Source organism: Acinonyx jubatus, chromosome A2, assembly GCF_027475565.1.
Source record: "Acinonyx jubatus isolate Ajub_Pintada_27869175 chromosome A2, VMU_Ajub_asm_v1.0, whole genome shotgun sequence".
Lineage (NCBI taxonomy): Eukaryota > Metazoa > Chordata > Mammalia > Carnivora > Felidae > Acinonyx > Acinonyx jubatus.
The window spans coordinates 96764180-96785467 of NC_069383.1; the positions used below are offsets into that span (position 1 = coordinate 96764180).

A 21288-nucleotide genomic window follows, 5' to 3' on the forward strand; every position below is an offset into this window, starting at 1 on the left:
CACACACACACACACACACACACACATATATATATATATATATATATATATATATATATAAAATCTTCTTTATCCATTCATCCGTCAATGGACATTCAGGCTCTTTCCATACTTTGGCTATTGTCGATAGCACTGCTGTAAACATTGGGGTGTATGTGTCCCTTCAAAACAGCCTATCTGTATCCCTTGGATAAATACCTAGTAGTGCAATTGCTGGGTTGTAGGGTAGTTCTAGTTTTAATTTTTTGACGAACCTACATACTGTTTTCCAGAGTGGCTGCACCAGTTTCATTCCCATCAGTAGTGCAAAAGATGCAAATCTGTACTTTCTTTCCTTTTTTTTTTTTAATTTTTTTTAACATTTATTTATTTTTGAGACAGAGAGAGACACAGCATGAACGGGGGAGGGGCAGAGAGAGAGGGAGACACAGAATTGGAAGCAGGCTCCAGGCTCTGAGCCATCAGCCCAGAGCCCGACACGGGGCTCGAACTCGCGGACCGCGAGATCGTGGCCTGAGCTGAAGTCGGACGCTTAACCGACTGAGCCACCCAGGCGCCCCGCAAATCTGTACTTTCAACCCCTAAAGTATACTATAGTGCCCAGTGCCCTGATGGAGAAACCAGTGCCCTGATGGAGGTACTTTGCATACCTCCTATGCAAAGTATTCCAGGACTTTGGTGAACCAGCATCACTTGCCGCTTGTGTCAGGTATGGATGCATTTGGCTCTAAGCTAGAGGAACTGGGGCCAGCTCTGATACTTCTCACAAACAAGAAGTCCAGACAGAGGTGGTCCTGGCAGTGCAGCTACTGATAGAGCCATCAAGGACTCGGATCTCTGGGTCTTCTCACTGCACTGTTAGCAGATGGCTTTCATCCTCCTGTCTTAAAGCCTCAAACTCAAGTACCAGGCAGAAAGAAAGCCAAAATGCAAAGAGTCTTCTCCTTTTAAGACTTTGCATCTTTATTCTTTAAGGGAAGCACTTCCCAGAAAAAGCCCTATTACCTGTCACAGGACCTCTGTTTGGGAAAACTTAGTGCTCTGATTCCCCGACTCTATAGACAGGGAGGGCAGGGGAGAAGGCGGTTGGACATGGGTGTTGAATAAAACAATTTGTAGTGTGTGCAGTGTACTTCAGCTCTATTCCTCAGTACCTTGCTCCTCAGACATTATGTGAAGGCCACTCTTGAGAGCTACAGTACCCTACTGCCTCTCATGCTTTCACATGGCTGCATAGATGTCTTTGCTTATCTGCCTAGAGTGTGCATTCCCAGCTAACCCAACTAGCAACGCCTGCTCATCCATCAAGGCTCAACTAAAATATCACCTCCTGTGTGGGCTACTCCTTGACCCCGCCCACTCCAGGCCTCAGGAGGAAAGAGCTCCTTTCTCTCTGCCCCTTTGTCCAGACCTCTACCATACTGCCTTTTATTTGCACGTCTGTCTTCCCTGTGAGAGTTTGAGTTCCTCAAGGGAAGGAATCACACCCAATTTTTCTTAGCACCTCCAGTTCCTGGAACCTACTAGCAATAGGTTATATAAGACTTATCTAGGGCTTACTATTGCAAGGGTAAACATTTTATATAATTAACTCACTTAATCCTTACAACAACTCTATGAGATATATACTATTTTTATCCCCATTTAAAGAAGGGGAAACAAAGCATGGCAAAGTTAAGTAATTTTCCCAAGGTCTCCGAGCTGGTAAATGGCAGAACGAGAATTTGAAGCAGGTCATCTGCCCTAAGAGCCTGATACTGATCAGTTTTGTGTTCAGATGGGTGTGAATAAATTCTGGAGAAAGGATCCATAGTTTATATCAGGTACTCAAAGTGATCAGAATAATCCCTCCCCTTCAGAGGAAAACTAAAGTTTAAATCTATAGCATTGGGTGATAAGGCCAAAAACAGTTATCAAAGAGCTTTATTTGGTCTTTCCAGCTAATCGTGAACTTCTGGAGGATAAGTCTGAAGGATTGATGAAAACTCTTTTAATGGGGAAATCCAGCTGAAATTCTTACGACTGATTATTCATTTAAGAAATGTTACTAAGTATATACACTGTAGTAGAAATAGAAGCCCCTGGAAGGACAGAGAATAATTGATAGGTAAGACCTCTCAGGCTGGTGGAAGGAGACAATACAATGAAATATATGTTCTAATCAAGGTGTGGACAGAATGCTGCAGCATACTAAGGGAAGACTTCCCACATGGTGAGCTGTGGACTGAGGTCTTGATGGGTGAGGAGACATTTTTGGGGAGTGAGATGGGGGTCATCCAGGTAGAAGGAACAGCACGTGCAAAAGCACCGAGGCATCTCACAAACTCTTAGGGAACTGTTTAGAAGTGCCATGTGGTTGGAGCTCATGGTACACACAGATAAGTGATGGTGATTGGGCTGGGCTTACTTACTCCAGTTGCACACATCCAGCATGGCTCTCTTATTTCTTAAAAACAAAAGCTAATGTTGGCTTCTGGGTCTCACATTGTACCTTGGTGAATGAAATGAAGATTCCCTGCTCCTACAGAATTCATGCACGTCTTTAAATCTCTCTGCCAGCAGGTAAGTGAGAACCAAACTGTCCTATTTTCTATGTACTAATATACAAAGGATGTTCATGAGAAATAATTGAAGTTGCCTGCACTTAAAAGCAAGAATATCCTTTAATGTGTAGTTCAAATGCTAAATTTATTTCTGTGATTAATGCTGCATTAAAGTCTTATGTGATTTTTTTTAATTTATGCAAGTTCAAACTTGAAACATGTTTTTGCTGATTAAAACTTGCTAAATCTTAGAAAAATTATAGTTACTATCTGAATTTTAAAATAAGGAGGGAAAATGGAGAGAAATACATATTAAATGTAATATCAACTGAGAAAAATTTTAAAAGAGACTACCACGTTGATTGATTTATCTCTTTTTTTTATTATTATTACTGTAATTAGAAACTATTTTTACCCAGGGAACACTCTCCTTGATTTTCAGGTCTGTTTACTTTCCTGAATGGATATAATGAGCACTTAGATTATAGCTACACAGAGAAGTTAAATAGAAAATGGCAGCAACTGAAGAGTCTTGGGTTATTTATTCAGAGTGCCTATGTGGAGAGTATATTTATACCTCTAAATCAAACAAGAAACTCCTAAAAGTAGATTCTCAGAAATATTCAGTGGATTGAGCAAATATTAAAATCAAGCCTGGGACGTTGGTGTTTGTCAGCCTCCACTCCACTCCCTCTGTCTCAGCCCTCAAAGCTGGGTGGATTAATCCCATACATGTACACGATCAGCCTGATCCAGTATGGTCACAAGATTAGAAGACAAGGCTTTGCCTCCCAGAGCTTATATTCTAATGTAAGAAAATAAATAAATAAATAAATAAATAAATAAATAAATAAATAAAATAACTAACTAACAAGACAATTGCAATGGAAAATAAGCAACACAAAAGAAATATTACATCGTCATATGATGTACATAATGGAGAAGAGCTAACTTAGGTGGCACAGCCCAGGAAGGACTTTCTGAATTACTGTCACATGAACTGAGAAGACAGATACACAAAGACCTGGTTAGATGTATGCTGCAGATAGAGGAAGTAGTTAGTATGAAGGGTCTGGGTGTACCAAACTTGCCATGCTTAAACAACAGCAAGAAGGTCATTGTGGCTGGAGAATAGCCATATGTGAAGGATGGGGGTGGAGTATAAGATGAGGTCAGGGAGAGAGTCAAGGTCCAGCTTCTTGTAAATCGTGGGAAGATTTTATGCTAAATGTGGTAAGAAGCCATTGGAGTAGGGAAGCATCATGTTCTGATCAAAATTTATACAAACATTCCTGCTGCTCTGTGTAGAATGCATTACAAAGAGGCAAGAATGGAAGCAGTTGATCTGGCTGCTTCTGGCTGCAGTTGATCTGGCTGCAACTGGCTGCAGTTGATCTGATGGAGCAGCATGTGGCATGCTAATACAAAACACCTAGAAAAGCCAGATAAAAATTTTTTTTTAAACATTTGTGATAACATGAGAGAATGGTCAGGACAACAGACCTCATGTGGTCACGAATCTTGAGAGAAAGGAATTTCAAGTGAGCCAACTTTCTGCACCTGCTTTTATAAGAGGGCTAAGAGAGTAGGCCAAAAGCTGCTGAAGAGCAAAGAGGAGTTTTGTATAATTTGACTGCTGAAGAGCCAAAACTTGAAGTTCTGGATCCTCCAAGGGTAGATGTCCCAGCAAAACCCTAGATTCTTGGTTGGACCCCTAGCTGGCTGCAGTGAAGGATCGGGATAAACCAGTGGTAGAAAACTTCAAGATAGCTCCAACAGCTCAGTCAGTCTCTGATTAGTTAAAATAGTATCTCACCTCAGTAACAAGACAGACGGACCATGGGTGACTATTTTTGGAGTTATTAGAGGTAGATTTTAAACACTATTTTATATTTTTAAACTTAAGAAGCTCAACATAAATTTAAAAAAATATATAAGTAGAAAATGCCCATTCATCTTGAAAATTAAGCAAAAAACTCCTAAAAAATACATGGGTCAAGGGATGCCCGAATGGCTCAGTTGGTTGAATGCCTGACTTGGGCTGAGGTCATGATCTCACAGTTCATGAGTTCGAGCCCCTCGGCGGGCTCTGTACTGACAGCTCAGAGCCTGGATGGAGCCTGCTGCAGATTCCTTGTCTCCCTCTCTCTCTGCTCCTCCCCTGCTCATGCTCTGTCTCTCTCTCTCTCTCTCTCACTCTCAAAAATAAATAAACATTTAAAAAAAATTATATGGGTCAAAGAAGAGATCACAATAAAAGAAAATACTTTGAACTGAATAATAATGAATATATGACATATCTAAGCTTGTGGGATGCAGCTAAATTAGAAAATAAGACAAGCTTTGGGGCCCCTGGGTGGCTCAGTCAATTAAGCATCCAACTTTGGCTCAGGTCATGATCTCATGGTTCCTGAGTTTGAGGTTCCTGGAGCCTTCTTCGGATTCTGTGTCTCCCTCTCTCTCTGCCCTCCCCCACTCGTGCTCTGTCTCTCTCTCTCTCTCTTTCTGTCAATAAATAAATAAACATTAAAAAAAAAGAATGGGGCGCCTGCGTGGCTCAATCAGTTGAGCGTCTGACTTTGGCTCAGGTCATGATCTCGTGGTTGGTGAATTCAAGCCCCACATGGGGTTCTGTGCTGACAGCTCAGAGCCTGGAACCTACTTTGTATTCTATGTCTCCCTCTCTCTGCCCCTCCCCCCCTCAAAAATAAATAAACATTAAAAAGAATTTTTTAATGAAAAAAAGAAAAGAAGACAAGCTGATCCCAGTGAACCGAGTTTTCATGTGATCAAGCTACTGTACCAGTCCAATGAAGAGGATAAATGCAGAAATCACTGAATTAGAAAACAACTAAATGTGATAGAGAAAATTAACAAAAATTATAATGTAGTGATTATACATATATTAAAAAGATGAGTATTATGAAAATATTTACACTAATAAATTTGAAAATTTCAATGAAATGGAAAACACTCTTTACACGATTATTTTTGTCATCATCTTTAAGGGATAACTTACATACATAAATACAATTTATTACATACAACAAGGGGAAAAACTGCATTAATTTAAAGCAAACAATTTGATTATAGCAAGATTTCAGGATACAAGGTTAATATACAAAACGTCCATTGCTGTACAATGGTATATACAACAATAAACAAATGGAATTTGAAATTAAAAGCATAATGCATTTATATTACCATCCAATGAAACATTTAGCTGTACATCTAATAAAATATATACAAGATCTATAAAAGAATAACCACAAACTATATTGAATACATCTTCAGGAATAGAAAGATACTATTGTCAGGACACTAGTTCTTTCTAACATCGCTTATAAATTCAGCGCAATCTTAAAACCCCAGCAAGTTATTTTATGTATATTGTCAAACTGATCTAAACTTGCATGGAGAGGCAAAAGACCCAGAATATCTAACACATGAAGGAGAAGAACAAAATTGGAAGACCAATGCTACCCAACTTCAGAGCTGCAGTATCAAGAAAATGTGGTATTGGCAAAAAAACAAAGCAAATAAACAACAACAACAAAACAAAACAAAAAACCTAGACCAATGGAACAGAGTAGAGAGCCCAAAATTAGACCCCCACATAGTCAACTGATCTTTGGTGATCTTTGACAAAGTAATAAAAACAATACAATGGAGGAAAAACAGTCTTTTCAACAAATGGTGCTGGGACAACTGGAAATCCACATGCAAATAAAAGAATCTAGAGACAGACCTTATACCCTTCACAAAGATTAATTCAAAAAGGATCATAGATCTAAATATAACATCCAAAATTATAAAACCTCTAGAAATTAACATAGAAGAAAACCTAAATGACCTTGGATTTGGTGGTACATTTTTAGATACAAGATCAGAAACATGATCTGTGAATGAAATAACTGACAAGCTGGACTTCATTAAAATTAAAACTTCTCTGTGAAAGACTATATCAAGAGAATTAGAAGGTAAGCCACAGACTGGGAGAAAATATTTGAAAAATACATATCTGATAAATGACTGTTATCCAGAATATACAAAGAACTCTTAAAGCTCAACAAAATGAAAACAAATACTCGATTTAAAAATGGGCCAAAGGTCTTGACAGGCACCTCACCAAAGAAGATATACTGATGGAAAATAAACATATGAAAAGATGCTCCACGTCTTATGTCATCAGGAAAGTGTAAATTAAAATAACAGTGAGATACCACAGCACACCTATTAGGATGGCTTAAATCCAGAGTACTGACAACACCAAAGATGGAGAGGATGTAGATCAACAGTAATTCTCATACATTGCTGGTGGGCTTGCAAAACGGTACATTCACTTTGGAAGAGAGTTTGGCAGTTTCTTAAAAACTAAATGTATTTTCACAATATGATCTAGCAGTCAAAGTCCTCAGTATGTATCCAAAGGATTTAAAAACATGTTCACACCAAAACCTGCACAAGAATGTTAATAGCACCTTTACACATAATTACCAAAACTTGGAAGCAACCATGATGTCTTTTGATTTTCTTATAAATTTTAGAAAGCCCTTTGAATCTGCAAAAAAGTATTCTGGAATTTTGTTTGGAAATTTGTTGAATTGTATTAATGATTCCATTCTATGAAATGATATATCTCTCCATTTATTTAGGTCTTTAGTGTTATGTAGTTTTCAGTATACAGGTTTTGCATACTTTTTATTTTTTGGTCTATTGTAAGTGGAATCTTTTTCTCATTTCATTTCTAATTATTGCTGCTAATATATACAATTTTCTATATTAGCCTTGAATCCTGCATTTATGCTAATTTCTCTTATTCAGTGGTTATTTTGTGTGAGGATATTTAGGTAAACAATCATGCTACAGCAAATAAAAGTAATTTTACTCAATTCCTTCAAAACTTGTGTCTCTTGATTTGTTTGTTTGTTTATTTTTGGTATTTGCCTTATTACAATGTCTAGGGCCCTGAGTACAATGTTGAAGGGGTGACAGAAGTCATCTTTGCTTTTTTACTGATATTAGGGGGAAAGCATTCAATATCTCACTACAAAGTGTAGCAATACTGGATTTTTTTGTACAGATGCTTTTCATCAGCTTAGGAATGTTTCCTTCTATCTCTAGTTTGCTGAGAATTCTTTTTTTTAATCATAGATGATATTGAATCTTATTAAACACTTTTCTACACCTGTTGAAATTATTATATAATTTTTACTTTATTAATATGGTAAATTACCATGATTGATTTTCTGATGTTAGATCAACCATGCATTCCTAAGATGAATTCTACTTGGTAAACTGTATCATTATTTTTATGTATTTATATTTTATGTTGGGTTCCTTTTACTAATTTTATTAAGAATTTTTGCCTGTACATTCATGAAGAATATTTATCTGCAGTTTTCTTTTATTAGCCTGGTATGATTGTAATGCTGGTCTTATGAAATGAGTTTTTGAAGTTTTCCTTATTTTATATATTCAAGAAGGGTTTGTGTATAATTATTATTTCTTCCTTAAATGTTTGTTAGAATATATGAGTGAAGACATTTTAGACTGTAGTTTTAAAATATGTGAGAAAGTTTAAAATATGAATTCACTTTTTAAAAGTAGAAATAGGGTTATTCAAGTTAACTAATTCTTCATGAGTAAGCTCCAGTAATTTGTGTCTCTCAAGGATTATTGCCATTTCTTCATGTTACTTTTCATAAGGTTGTTCAAAGTAGTGTTTTATTATCCTTTAATGTTTATAAACTCATTAAGGATAATTTCTTTCTCATTTTTTAAAATGTTTATTTATGTTGAGAGACAGAGAGCACGAGCAGGTGAGGGGCAGAGAGAGAGAGAGAGAATGAATCTGAAGCAGGCTCCACACTGTCATCATGGAGCCCAACGTGGGGCTCGATCTCACAACTGTGAGATCATGACCTGAGCTGAAATCAAGAGTTGGACGCTGAACCAGCTGAACCACCCAGGCACCCCATTTTTGTTAACCAATCTAGCTATGGGTTGATTGGTTAATTTGTTGATTTATTTCAAAAGAACCAGCACTTGACATTGATAATTTTCTCTATATTTCTTTGTTTCCTAATTCTTTCTATTTTACTCTTAATTTTATTTTTTGCTTTTGTTGCTTTCTTTCTACTTACTTTAGGCTTATTTTGCTCTTCTGTTTCTAGCCTCTTATGGTGACATTTTAGGTTTTGATTTTACACTTATTTTTCTTCTCTAATATGATCATCTAAAAGCTAGTAATTTTCTTCTAAACAGTGGTTTAGCTGCATTCCATGAATTTGACATTTTTTTAATTTTCATCATCATTCAGTTCAACACATTTTCTAATATTCCTTCTTTGACCCATGGATGATTTTGAACTGGATTGTTTATAGTCCAAATTTTAGGTTTTTCCTAAATAGCCTCTTGCTACTAATTTCTATTTTAATTTTATTGTGATCAGAAAATAGACCTGATGTGATCTCAAACTACTTAAATACATTGGGCTTTGTCTTACAGTCCAGCATATGGTATATTTTGGTGGATTTATTATGTGCACTTGGAAAGAATGTGTATTCTATTATTTTATGTAGTGGTCTGTAAAAATCAAATTCCAGGTACTGTTCTTTTTGTCTAGCTTTTTATCAATTTCTGAGAAAAAGATGCTTAAATCTCCTGCTATGATCAGGGAATTATCTATTTCTCCAGTTCTGTCAATTTTTGCTTCATGTATTGTAAGGCTCTTTTGTTAGGTACATGCATTCTAATGTTTTCCTGATGAATTGGCCCTTTTAACATTGTGAAATATCTGTCTTTGAAATATCCTATCTTTGATAATACCCTTTGTCTTGAAGGCTAATTTATCTCACATTAATGTAGCAACTCCAGCTTTCTTATATTTGATATTTGAATGGTGTATCTCGTTTCATCTATTTACTTTCAAGTATCTGTGATCTTACACTAAAGGTGCATATTCTGTAGACAGTATATACTTGGGTCTTGCTTTTCACCTATTATGATAATCTCTGCCTTTAAATAATAGTATTTAGTTCATTGCCATTTAATGTAATTATTCATATGGTTGTATTTAGGTCTGTTATTTTTTCATTTGTTTTCTGTCTGTCCATAATTTTTTCAGTTTTTTCTTCTTTTCTTTCCTTTTGGATTATTTGAGTACTTTTTAAAATTCCATTTTAATTCATCTATTGGATTTTTAGCTACACGTTTTTACATTACTTTCTTTGTAGTTGCTTTAGGGACTACAAAGACCTTACTATATTTTCATTATCTACATTGACTTAATTTATACCACTTCACAAATGTGTGGTAACATTTCAACAATATTTACCTTCATTTACCTGTGCCTGTGATCCTTTACATTATATTTGCCATATGTAGTGCATTTTACAATATGTTATAAATCCCACATGACTATTTATAATTTTTTTCTTTAAACAGACATATATATTTTAAATAAGTTAAGAAAAAGTATAGTCCCTCATGCTTCCCCCAGTTATTTCCTGTTTCTAATATTTTTCATTCATTTCTGAAGATCCAGGTTTCCTTCAGGTATCATTTCCCTTCGGTGTGGAACCCTTCCTGTGGCATTTCTTGTAGAGTGACAACTAATTCTCCTAATTTTTTGTTTATCTGAACGTTTTAATTTCATCTTGGAAGATATTTTCATTCAATATGAAGTTCTGGGTGACTGGTATTTCCACCCCCCAAAACTTTAAAAATGTTGTCCCACTGTGTTATGGCCCCACTGTGTTATGGTCTCTGTAGTCTCTAGTAAGAAATCTGCAATAATTTAAATCATTGCTCCCCTGTATGGAAGGTGTCATTTTCCTTTGTTGGTTCAAGTTTGTCTCTTTATCTTTGATTTTCAAGTTTGATTATGAAATTTCTAGGTATAGTTTTTTTTGCATTAGTTTCCTAAGGCTACCATATACATTGTTCTGCCATATACAGAAATGTATTGTTTCATAGTTCTGGAGACAAGAAGTCCATAATCAAGGAGTAGGAAGGGTTGGTTCCTTCTGATTGCCCTAAGAGCGAATTCCATGCCTCTGCCCTACCTTCTGGTGATGCTGGCAGTCTTGGGCACTTCTTGGCTTGTAGCTGTGTCACTCCAATCTCTGCCTGCTTCTTTACATGGCGTTCTAACCATATGTCTCTGTGTCCATATTACACCAGTAATACACCTTATACATAAATATACCAGTTACATTGGATTAGGGTCCACTTTAATCACCTCATCTTAACTTGATTACATCACAAAGACTATTTCTAAATATGATTACATTTACATGTTTAGGGCTTCAGCATATTTTGGAGGGACAACACAATTCAACCCATAACAGTTTTCTTATAATTTATCCTATTGGTTCACTGAACTTATGTTTTCACCAAATTAATGAAGTTTGGCCATCATTTCTTCAAATATTTTTATGTTGAATGCTCACTTTCCTTTTTTTCTTGGACTCCACATACTATATGTTAGACCTTTAGATATTGTCCTACAGGTCCTACAGGTACAACTGTAAGGCAGTTCTCTTTCTTCCTGTAATTGGATCATTTCTATTGATCTGTCCTCAATTTCACTGACCCTTCTCTATCACCTCCATTCTATCATTATCTCCATTCAATGAATTTTTTCATGTATTAGATTTTCTTATTCTAAAATTGCAGTTTGGTTTTGTTTATGTTATTTGCACTTTGCTGATGATGTTTTTAATCTATTTAATCATGACAAGTATATTTTCCTTTACCTCACTGAGTATACTTGCAAGAGCTTCTTTAAAGTCCCTTTCTGATAATTCTAACATATGGGTCATTTTTTTGTTATTTGTTATTTTGTTGTTTTTGCCATAACAGGCAGTTAGCTTGGTTTAGGCTTACACTGCTTTGTGTGTGGTGAGAAACAGCTCAGATCTCAGTTCAGTTCTTTAAGCCCTAACTGCAAGCTGATTTCATTTCCCCTCTGCATATATGATTCTGTGATCAGCCAGAAACTAGGGCTGAGTTTACAAACAGAATGTGGGTGCTTTCCTTCTTTGCCTCTCTTCTTTCTGGCATTCTTCTTTCACTCTTTGTTGATGCTGGTTACACCAGGCTCCTCTGCCTGGTTCTACCAGCCAAAAATATGTTAGGGTTTTTATTGAAATTTTAGCTGCTGTGCACTTCTGTTGGAATAACTGTAGCTGCATTCAGGTCAAAGACCCCCAGTCCCTTATTTCACCGAACAAGTTTTCACAATTCAACTGTATCATAAGTATAAACAATCCTTTTACACTTTTCTGGACATTGCCAGAATTTGGATTTTTTTAAACAAGCAACAATGGCTGGCTTTCTTCTGTGCTATTCTTTTTAAGGTGCTGTTAAAATTTATTACACTTAAAAAATAAATCAATATAAGCTGCCATATTGACAACATGAAGGAGAAAAATCATGTTTATCTCAGTAGACCCAGAAAATGTAGTTGACAAAATTTAATATTCATTCTTGATTTTTAACAACTTTCAGAAAACTGAGAATAGAAGAGAACCTCTTCAATCTGATAGAGGATTTAAAATATTAAGAATAATAATGATAAAATCTACATCATATTGAAATACCTTTAAACATCATATTAAAATACTTTTACTTGAAATTGAGAACAAGATAACAAGATAACATGCTTTAGCCACTTCATTTAATATTTTATTCAAGATCCATCCAATGGAATACAGCAAAAATAAAGAAAATATATCACGATTGGAAAGGAAGACTGTACTTATTCTCAAATAACATTTTTTAAGTAAATAGTGTAAAATAATTAATAAACCATTAGAATTAATAAGTGAATTTAACCAGGTCACTAAATAATAAAAGGTTAATATATAAACATAAATTGTATTTCTGTGTGCAAATAGAAAATAAAATTTTTAAAAAGATGCCATTTACAATAGTACCACAAAACATAAAGTACCTAGGAATAAATCGAACAAAAAGACCTCTATATGAGTATGCAACATTTCTAAGAGAAATTAAAAACAGCTTAAATAAAGAGAGATGTTATATGTTTAAGACTTAGAAAATTCAATATTGTTAAGTTATCAATTCACTCTCAAATTGATTTGTGGATTCAGCAAATCCCAACGAAATCCTAAGAGGTATTTCTAGTGTTACTTGACAAGTTAATTCTAAATCTATGTAGAAATGCAAAAGGTCAAGAATAGGCAAGAAAATCTTGAAGAAGAAAAGCAGAAGGACTTATGCTTCCAGATGCCATGGTAAATATAAAGCTATAGGAATTAAGATAGTATGCATTGGCATAGACAAATAACTATTATATTTAAGTAAATAGATTAGAATAACAAATTAGATACATACACATTGTTTCATGACAATGGTGATATATTGCAATATAGTAAGGGAAGAAGAGTCTATCCAAAATTTGGTGCTGGGTTAATGTGCTATCCATATAAAAAACAAATGAATCTTGGGGTGCCTGGGTGGCTCAGTCAGTTAGGCATCCGACTTCAGCTCATGTCATGATCTCACAGTTTGTGATTTCAAGCCCCACGTTCGGCTCTGTGCTGATAGCTCAGAGCCTGGAGGCTGCTTCAGATTCTGTGTCTCTGCCCCTCCCCTGCTCATGCTCTGTCTCTCTCTCTCTCTCTCTCAAAAATAATTAAACATTAAAATTTTTTTTAAAAAATGGATCTTTAATGCAGTCTCATAGCATGTATAAAAATCAATTCCCAATAGATTATAAATCTAGATATGAAAGTTTAACTTTAAGCTTCTACATACAAGAATTCTTTCATGACCTTATGGGAGCCAAAAAAAAGGTCTTGAATAGAACATGGAAAACATTAACCATAAAGCAAAAGCTTGGTTAATTGGATGACATTGAAATTATGAGTGTCTGTTCATCAAAGCTCTACATTAAGAGCAAGCCTACCTAGAGAGCAAAGAACTAGTATCTAGAGCACACAATACCCCTATGAATCAAGAAGAAAAGGACACATACTAACAGAAAAATGAACCAAAGACTTGAACAGGCGCCTCACAAAGGAGGTTGTCCAAATGCCAATATACACATAAAAAGGTTCTCAGCTTCATTAGTCATCCAGGACTGAAAATTAAAAGTACAGTGTGATACCACTGCACACCCACCAGAATGGCTAAAATGAAGGAGATCAACAATAACTATTGCTGGCGAGGTATGGAACAAATAAGATTCTCACATTCTGCCGATGCTGGGGTGGTGTGAGAGGGAGGAGGGGGAGAAAGGACATCAGTTAACAAGCAGTTGCAGAAGCTAGGTGGGAGATGATGAAGCTTGGACCAGAATGGTGGCAGTGAATATAGAGAAGTGTAGGTGTAGCCATAATTAGCCATTATGCCTCACTTTTGTCTACTGGGTCCCTTCAATATCCTCAGCTATTATGCACTTAAAATAGGGCTCTGGCATGTGAGAGGGACTTCAAGCAGCGCAGGTAGCTCAGGGAAGCTCCTACTTGTAAGGCTGGCTATGAGTCTATGGTAGTTACCAATAACCAAAACATTATCTTACGGTTAAGCCACAAATCACTGCCCTGACAACTGGAAGTGTCAGATGTGGGCATGAACTCACAAGAGTCAGGCGTGGATTGACCACTTAGAGTACTCTTCTAGATACCAAGTAGGAATAGGTTGTTACCACACTTAATCACTCCAACAACATCTCGAGGAGGTAAGAATGTTTACTCAATTCCCTGCTAGTAATTAGCAGGGAAATGGCCAAAACCTGACTGACCAAGCAGAGCAAGGGGATCAGGTTAGGCTACAAGCCTCATCCTCCAGAGATAAATAAAGGAGCCTGGCCAAGGCTCATGATCTCTAGAAAGTAAGGACAATTGCTAAATGATTACTGTAATCAGCCAGCCCTAACAGGTTTTAACCAAACTCTGATTGGTTTCAAATAGATTGTTAACCCCAGTCCTGATTGATTAGAAATTGAGAGATAATTTACTCAGAAATTAAATTGTACTTTTGACCTGGACTAAGTGAACAGTTTCATAAACACAAAAATCACATTTATGAAAGAAAAGCATTCTTCAAAATGCAAAGCTGACTCTGGTGGTGAGTGAGAAGCCCTAACCCGACAGCCCTGTCCCAGGGCAGTAGTTTTTGAGAAAGATTTTTTGAAGTTCTCTGATACAATGATCATCTAAGCACCAAATCAGTTATTTTAGTTCGTTAAACCAGGGGTTTAAAGTCATCTGAAAGGAACTCATGAATGAACACCCATGTAAAAACACAAGAGGTTCGACTCCATAATACTGCCTCTGGTTCCCAGGTGACACCTGGGGCTCATCCACTGAACTCAGAGGCACATTTTTTTTTAATATGAAATTTATTGTCAAATTGGTTGCCATACAACACCCAGTGCTCATCCCAAGCTTTTTCCCACTTTCCCCTCCCTCCCACCCCCCATCAACCCTCAGTTTATTCTCAGTTTTTAAGAGTCTCTTATGGTTTGCCTCCCTCCCTCTCTAACTTTTTTCCCCCTTCCCCTCCCCCATGGTCTTCTGTTAAGTTTCTCAGGATCCACATAAGAGTGAAAACATATGGTATCTGTCTTTCTCTGTATGACTTATTTCACTTAACGTAACACTCTCCAGTTCCATCCACGTTGCTACAAAAGGCCATATTTCATTCTTTCTCATTGCCATGTAGTATTCCATTGTATATATAAACCACAACTTCTTTATCCATTCATCAGTTGATGGACACCTAGGCTCTTTCCATAATTTGACATTGTTGAAAGTGCTGCTATAAACATTGGGGTACAAGGGCCCCTACGCACCAGCACTCCTGTATCCCTTGGGTAAATTCCTAGCAGTGCTATTGCTGGGTCATAGGGTAGATCTATTTTTAATTTTTTGAGGAACCTCCACACTGTTTTCCAGAGCGGCTGCAGCAGTTTGCATTCCCACCAACAGTGCAAGAGGGTTCCCATTTCCCCCCATCCTCGCCAGCATCTGTAGTCTCCTGATTTGTTCATTTTAGCCACTCTGACTGGCGTGAGGTGGTATCTGAGTGTGGTTTTGATTTGTATTTCCCTGATGAGGAGTGACGTTGAGCATCTTTTCATGTGCCTGTTGGCCATCCGGATGTCTTCTTTAGAGAAGTGTCTATTCATGTCTTCTGCCCATTTCTTCACTGGATTATTTGTTTTTTGGGTGTGGAGCTTGGTGAGTTCTTTATAGATTTTGGATACTAGCCCTTTGTCCGATATGTCATTTGCAAATATCTTTCCCCATTCCGTTGGTTGCCTTTTAGTTTTGTTGATTGTTTCCTTTGCAGGAGGCACACGGTTTGATTATCAACTGGCTGAAGTGCTCCTTATACTTGTCTGTTAGCATCATTTTACAGCCTCTGAGGAAATAAGAAGTGGAGGTTTTGAGAGTGCAATAAAACCCAATGCCTCCTAATGTCTCATGAATAGAGCGAGCTGAGTGAGGGCTGGCTCAGCACATTCATCCATGGGGTCAGATGTGCTGGAGTTGACTTTTGTGGGCTCACAGCGTCCACTACGCACATCTCTCCCCAGCCTTTTTAGTGAAGTCTGCTGTGTGGGAGTATTTATGCCAAGAAAACTTGCAAACACTACAAATCAAAGATGGGATGGGGTGGTGCCTCTTTCACTGATCAAAATTTGTTAAGCTAATGACATCCTCTAGGGCTGATACCAAAAATCAAAAGTGAGGCTAGAGTCATAGGTACCCGATCTAGGTGGATTTCTAAGCATAAAGGCTTGAGAGGTAAAGAAATCAAGTACAGATGAGCCAAAGGGGAGGATCTAGAAACCAAGGAAGACAAGGGTCGGGGATGATGGGGCAGGCAGGTGGGGGATGCCCTGGGGAATTTCAGAGGCGGTATGCAGTTGTGCTTAGCACACCCATACAAGCTGATCACATTTATTTGAAAGAATGAAAAAAACAAAGCCAATGGGAACTAACTCATAGAAACTGCCAAATCCTGTGGTTTGCTTTCCTTACTCATTTAATAGAAATGCTATTTCAGCAAGGCCCATCTCTGACAGTGATCCTGTCCTTTTGGGAGGCCTACAGCAGATCCCCATCTTTGCCTCCCTCGTTCTTGTCTTGCAGGAAGTAATGGCTGTGCCCCAGGGATAAATCCCAACTCATGTCAGGCTTTAATCTGTTTAGCTTTCTCAGCTTTTTCAGTGCTTTGGGTAATTTACCTAGAAAAAATAAAGATATATGAACAAAAGCAAATATAGACAACGGTATTTTTAATGTTAAAAATACCAGGGAAAATCAATAGAGTTCTTGTCATATTATCAATGACTTTAATTTGCAATTTTGTTACAACTGAATTACTGTGTTAGGCTATTGATTTCATGTATTATGAAATTATTATTATGGTACCAGCATGATTAATTAGCTAATCTCACATTTTTGGGGTTTTGTTTGTTTTAAAGACAATATATGTATCTGGAACAATCTTCTGGTAAACATTTAGGTCACTAACTATATCCATCTTTGTCTAAGAAAACATTACATTTAAGGGAGGCATTAGTGGGTATGGGTGTAACTTAGTGCATTTGTAAGAAAGACATACAGACAGAAGTAATACAGCACAATTCCAGTGATTAACAGAGCAATTGAAAGGGAATATTATGCAGCCCACACATAACATTAAAGAGCAGATGGTAAATCCACCTGATGGTACAGGGAAGAGAAGGGAGTCTGGCCCTAGATGTTGGACCAGCTCTTTAGGCATGGATCCCTTAGTGACCTGACTTTTCCTCTGAGCATACAAATACCAAATCTGAGGCCACACAGCATATAAACCCTTTCAAATATTCACCTTTAAATATACCATTTTATATCTTTTGTTTATTTATTTACTTAGAAAGAGAGAGTGTGTGTACCTGTGTGCATGAGTGAGGGAAGGGCATAGAGAAAGAGGGAGAGAGAGAATCCCAAGCAGGCTCAGCACTGTCAGCTCAGAGCCCCATGCAGGGCTTGATCTAATGACCGTGAGTGGGATACTTAACCAACTGAGCCACCCAGGTGCCCTATAACATACCTTTTTAAACATTCAATTCTCTTCTTATTCCTGGACACCCACAAAATGCATACCATACAGCATGATAAAATATATTTAATATAAGCGAGAAAAATTAAATCAGAAAAATATTTTAGTACAAAGATAAAGTTAGCACATAATGTAAATGTTCAAAGCCTTGTGCACCCTCTAGAAGAACATTAGTAATGACCATGGAGAAAATGGCTTCTGACCTCAGAGGAAGGGTCACACAGGTAGTGTTCAGCCTGGAAGCCATACTTTGGTATTTGTCATATAAATACTGCTTTTGATTTGCAGCCAATTTTATTTAGGATTTTTGCAACTATCTATGTTAATAAATGTCCTTAATTTTCTTTTCTTGAATCATTGTGCAGTTTGTATCAAAGATGATCCTCAGCAGACCATTTGGGTAGCTGTCTCTTTTTTTTATTTTTAATTTGAATAGTTTATATAAGATAGAGATTATCTATTCCAAGGAGTTTTGGTAAAATTTACTTATAAAATGACCTGGTGACAATTTTTTAATGTTGTAATTTATTCAGGTTTCCCATTTCCTCTTGAATTTACTTTACAATTTTTCTAGAAAGTACCTGTTATATATTTGTTTTCTGTTTATTCTTATAAAGTTGTTCATAAAAATATATACAAAATATACACAAATGTGGAGGCTATGTTAGTGTATATATATGTATGATTTTTATATCTCTAGCATATCTCTTTTTATTAATCTGATGTCTTGATTTGCAATTTATAAATTATAAGTCTGAAAAAAGGCCCTGAAAATTTGTAGATGGTAAACTCTCTAAGTATTTATTATTTGAAAATGTTTTTATTTTTCTTCACTCTTGAATGAGAGTTTAGTAGGTATAAAACTCTAAGTTGACAATTATTTTTCCCTCAGCACTTTGAACTATAATTGGACACAAAAACACCAATTTCCCAAACTATGATTTACCTAATAACAGTCTACACAGAACAACACACACATGCACACATGTGCACGCACATGCCCAGGAAGGTGCCACAGTCAAATATGGAAACACTGCATTCTATCTTGCAGACTTATGATGCACATTTGTATAATTAAAGCCTTTGTGTTCCAGCCAGTAAAGAACGGTTTCCCCTGTTTAGCCCAGTGCTTCTCATCAGAGCTCTCTCTCTCTTTTCTTTTTTTGGGGGGAAGTCTCATCATCATGTGGAAACCAGTTCAGGAGATACTACAGTACACAGATTTAAATACTAAATATGAAAAAATAACTCCACATACATATTCAGAAAGTCTCCTCATCCTGCTGTTACTTACCCTATTTTAGATTATTGTGTTAGGTTTCTATTATTGTATAACGAATTACCACAAATTTAGCAACATAAAACCACAGCTATTTAGTATCTCATAGTCCTGTAAGTCTATGTAAGTCATAAATCTGGGCCCACCTAACAGGTTCTCTGCTCAGGGGTCCAAGAGACTTAAATCAAGGTGTTAGCTGACCTATGTCTTCATCTAACCTTGTTTAGAAAAAAGATTATTTTCAAGACCATGCAGGTTGTTGGTTGGAGACCACTCTCAGCTACTAGGGGCTGCTCTCTGGTCCTTGCCATGTGGCTGTGTCCATCGTCAAAACCAGTAATGGAGACTCTCCCTTGCATCAAATCCCTCTCACGCTTTCCATCTCTCTGACTTCAAAAAATGCCCAGTCTTTTTTAAAGGGCTCACCTGATTATGTCAGGCCCACCAAGATTATCTTCTTTTGTATTAATTCAAATTAATTAATTAATTAACCTAATTGTGGATGTGGCATCTATGATGTTAACAAGCTCCACCTACTCTGTGGAGGGGATTATATGGGATGGGTGGGGAGGGAGAATCTTGAGGGTTCATCTCAGAATTCTCCCTACCATATTTATTAATTCTTCATTGACAGCCTGTGGGTATCCGTATCACACACTCAAATAGAATTTCACTTTCCTTTTATTTCGGCAAAGTCCACTATAGTATAATCCTTATATTTGATTAACTGTATATATATATGTGTGTATATATACACACACATATATATATACACACATACATACATATATACATATGTGTATATGTATATGTATATATATGTATATGTGTGTATATATATATATAATAGTTCATGTAATAGTTCACTGTAATATAATCCTTAGATTTTCTGCCAGAACAATAACTAGTATGGCTTGGACACTGATGTTTCAGTCTAGTGTTCATAGAATATTTTGGCTCACCCACAAGCTTGGATTGTATTTCACTTTTGCAGCATTGGTGTCTCATATGGAGTGGAATTACCTCAGAAGTCATTCATTACCTCATTTATTGATGTGCTCAATACAAAGGTGATGTGTGGCTTCTGTGCACAAAGAGGTTTACTAAAAGCAGATACTACATGTGTATCCTTATTAACCACAAGAATATAAATAAACTATAGAGAAGATATTGAAGCAGAAGAATATCTGCCTCTTTTGATGGTTCCCAAAGTCAGAAAAGGCTTCACAGAATAAATTTTATGTGAATGGGATTTTAAAGGATACATAGAAGTAGCATGGCCAGGAAGCTGGGAAAGAACACCTCCCAGGCAAATAGTAAGTCTGAAAATATGTGAAAGAAAATAAGGTCTTCAGGGAACAAGTATGTTAAATGGACCTGGAAAGGTTCGCAGGAGCTGGACATGTCATTAGGACATTTAGATTTCATCCTGAAAATGAGAAGAAAAATGAAGTTATTACCAGAAGAATTAAATGATCAGATCTGTGTTTCAGAGACATAGGTTTACTGGCAACCATAATGAAGACAGGGAGATCAGTTAGGAATGGTGAGGGCAGCCAAAGTGAAGAGGAGATAATGGAGAGTTAGTAAACTGAGAGTTTAGACTCTGACTGACTGGATGGGCTCCTGCAGGTGAGAGAACATTCAGGTTGGCCCAAGACCCACAGATGAGGAATTACATCAGTGATGATGGCAATTTACCAACAAAACATGTGCAGATGGTAAAACTGTCAGAGTTACCATAAAGTAGAGACAGAAAAGTTAGTTAAGTTGCTTATGACCACATGGCAAACTTTGGTCTTTGTTCCCAATCTAGTAATTTAATCCCATTCCTTCTTAATAGGTGTTTTTAAGGAATCGTCTTCAGAAGCCAAAGAATAGAGATGTAGTTGTAGATGTGGACAAGGACATGGATATAGATATGGTTGAAGATAGATTGCATGTATGTATAATATGCACTTTTGCATTGATATATTTTATGTGTAATATATAATCATATACACATTACATATTTACATGCACACACATACAGATCTTGCTTCCCACCGACCAAACCATGAGTAAATCTTGGCCTAACTTTGCCATAGCAGTGCCTGCAAATAAAATTAATAATATTCTATTATGAAACTTAAGATTCTTAGAGCCTCATATAGAGATGGTTGAAGCCCGGTTCATTTCCTCTTATAAGAAATAGAAACTTCCTGTATATCACAAATTTGTAAGAGCAGCCCTTATTATTCAAAACAGCTAGATTCCCTGCAATTACAGGGCTCATGTCCCAGCAGGATTGTCTCTGGCACTCCCTTCCTAGCACAGAGTCAAGCCACACATCGCTTAGAGGGGCAGGTCTTCTCCTACACCCAGACTCCAAGGGCA

At 36.7% G+C, this 21288-nt stretch overlaps 1 protein-coding gene across 4 annotated transcripts in view; it reads left to right on the top strand.

Annotated features, from left to right (window-relative positions):
* HECW1 (HECT, C2 and WW domain containing E3 ubiquitin protein ligase 1) overlaps nucleotides 1-21288 on the top strand; it is a 420473-nt gene that overhangs the window by 273804 nt on the left and 125381 nt on the right. For 2 of the 4 annotated variants that reach the window (XM_053218663.1, XM_053218662.1), the window contains exon 7: nucleotides 20756-20854. The exons of the other annotated variants lie outside the window; for them this stretch is intronic. In XM_053218663.1, coding sequence (XP_053074638.1) covers nucleotides 20756-20854 — 99 coding nt within the window. The remainder of the gene's footprint in view (nucleotides 1-20755; nucleotides 20855-21288) is intronic. 4 annotated transcript variants of the gene reach the window in all.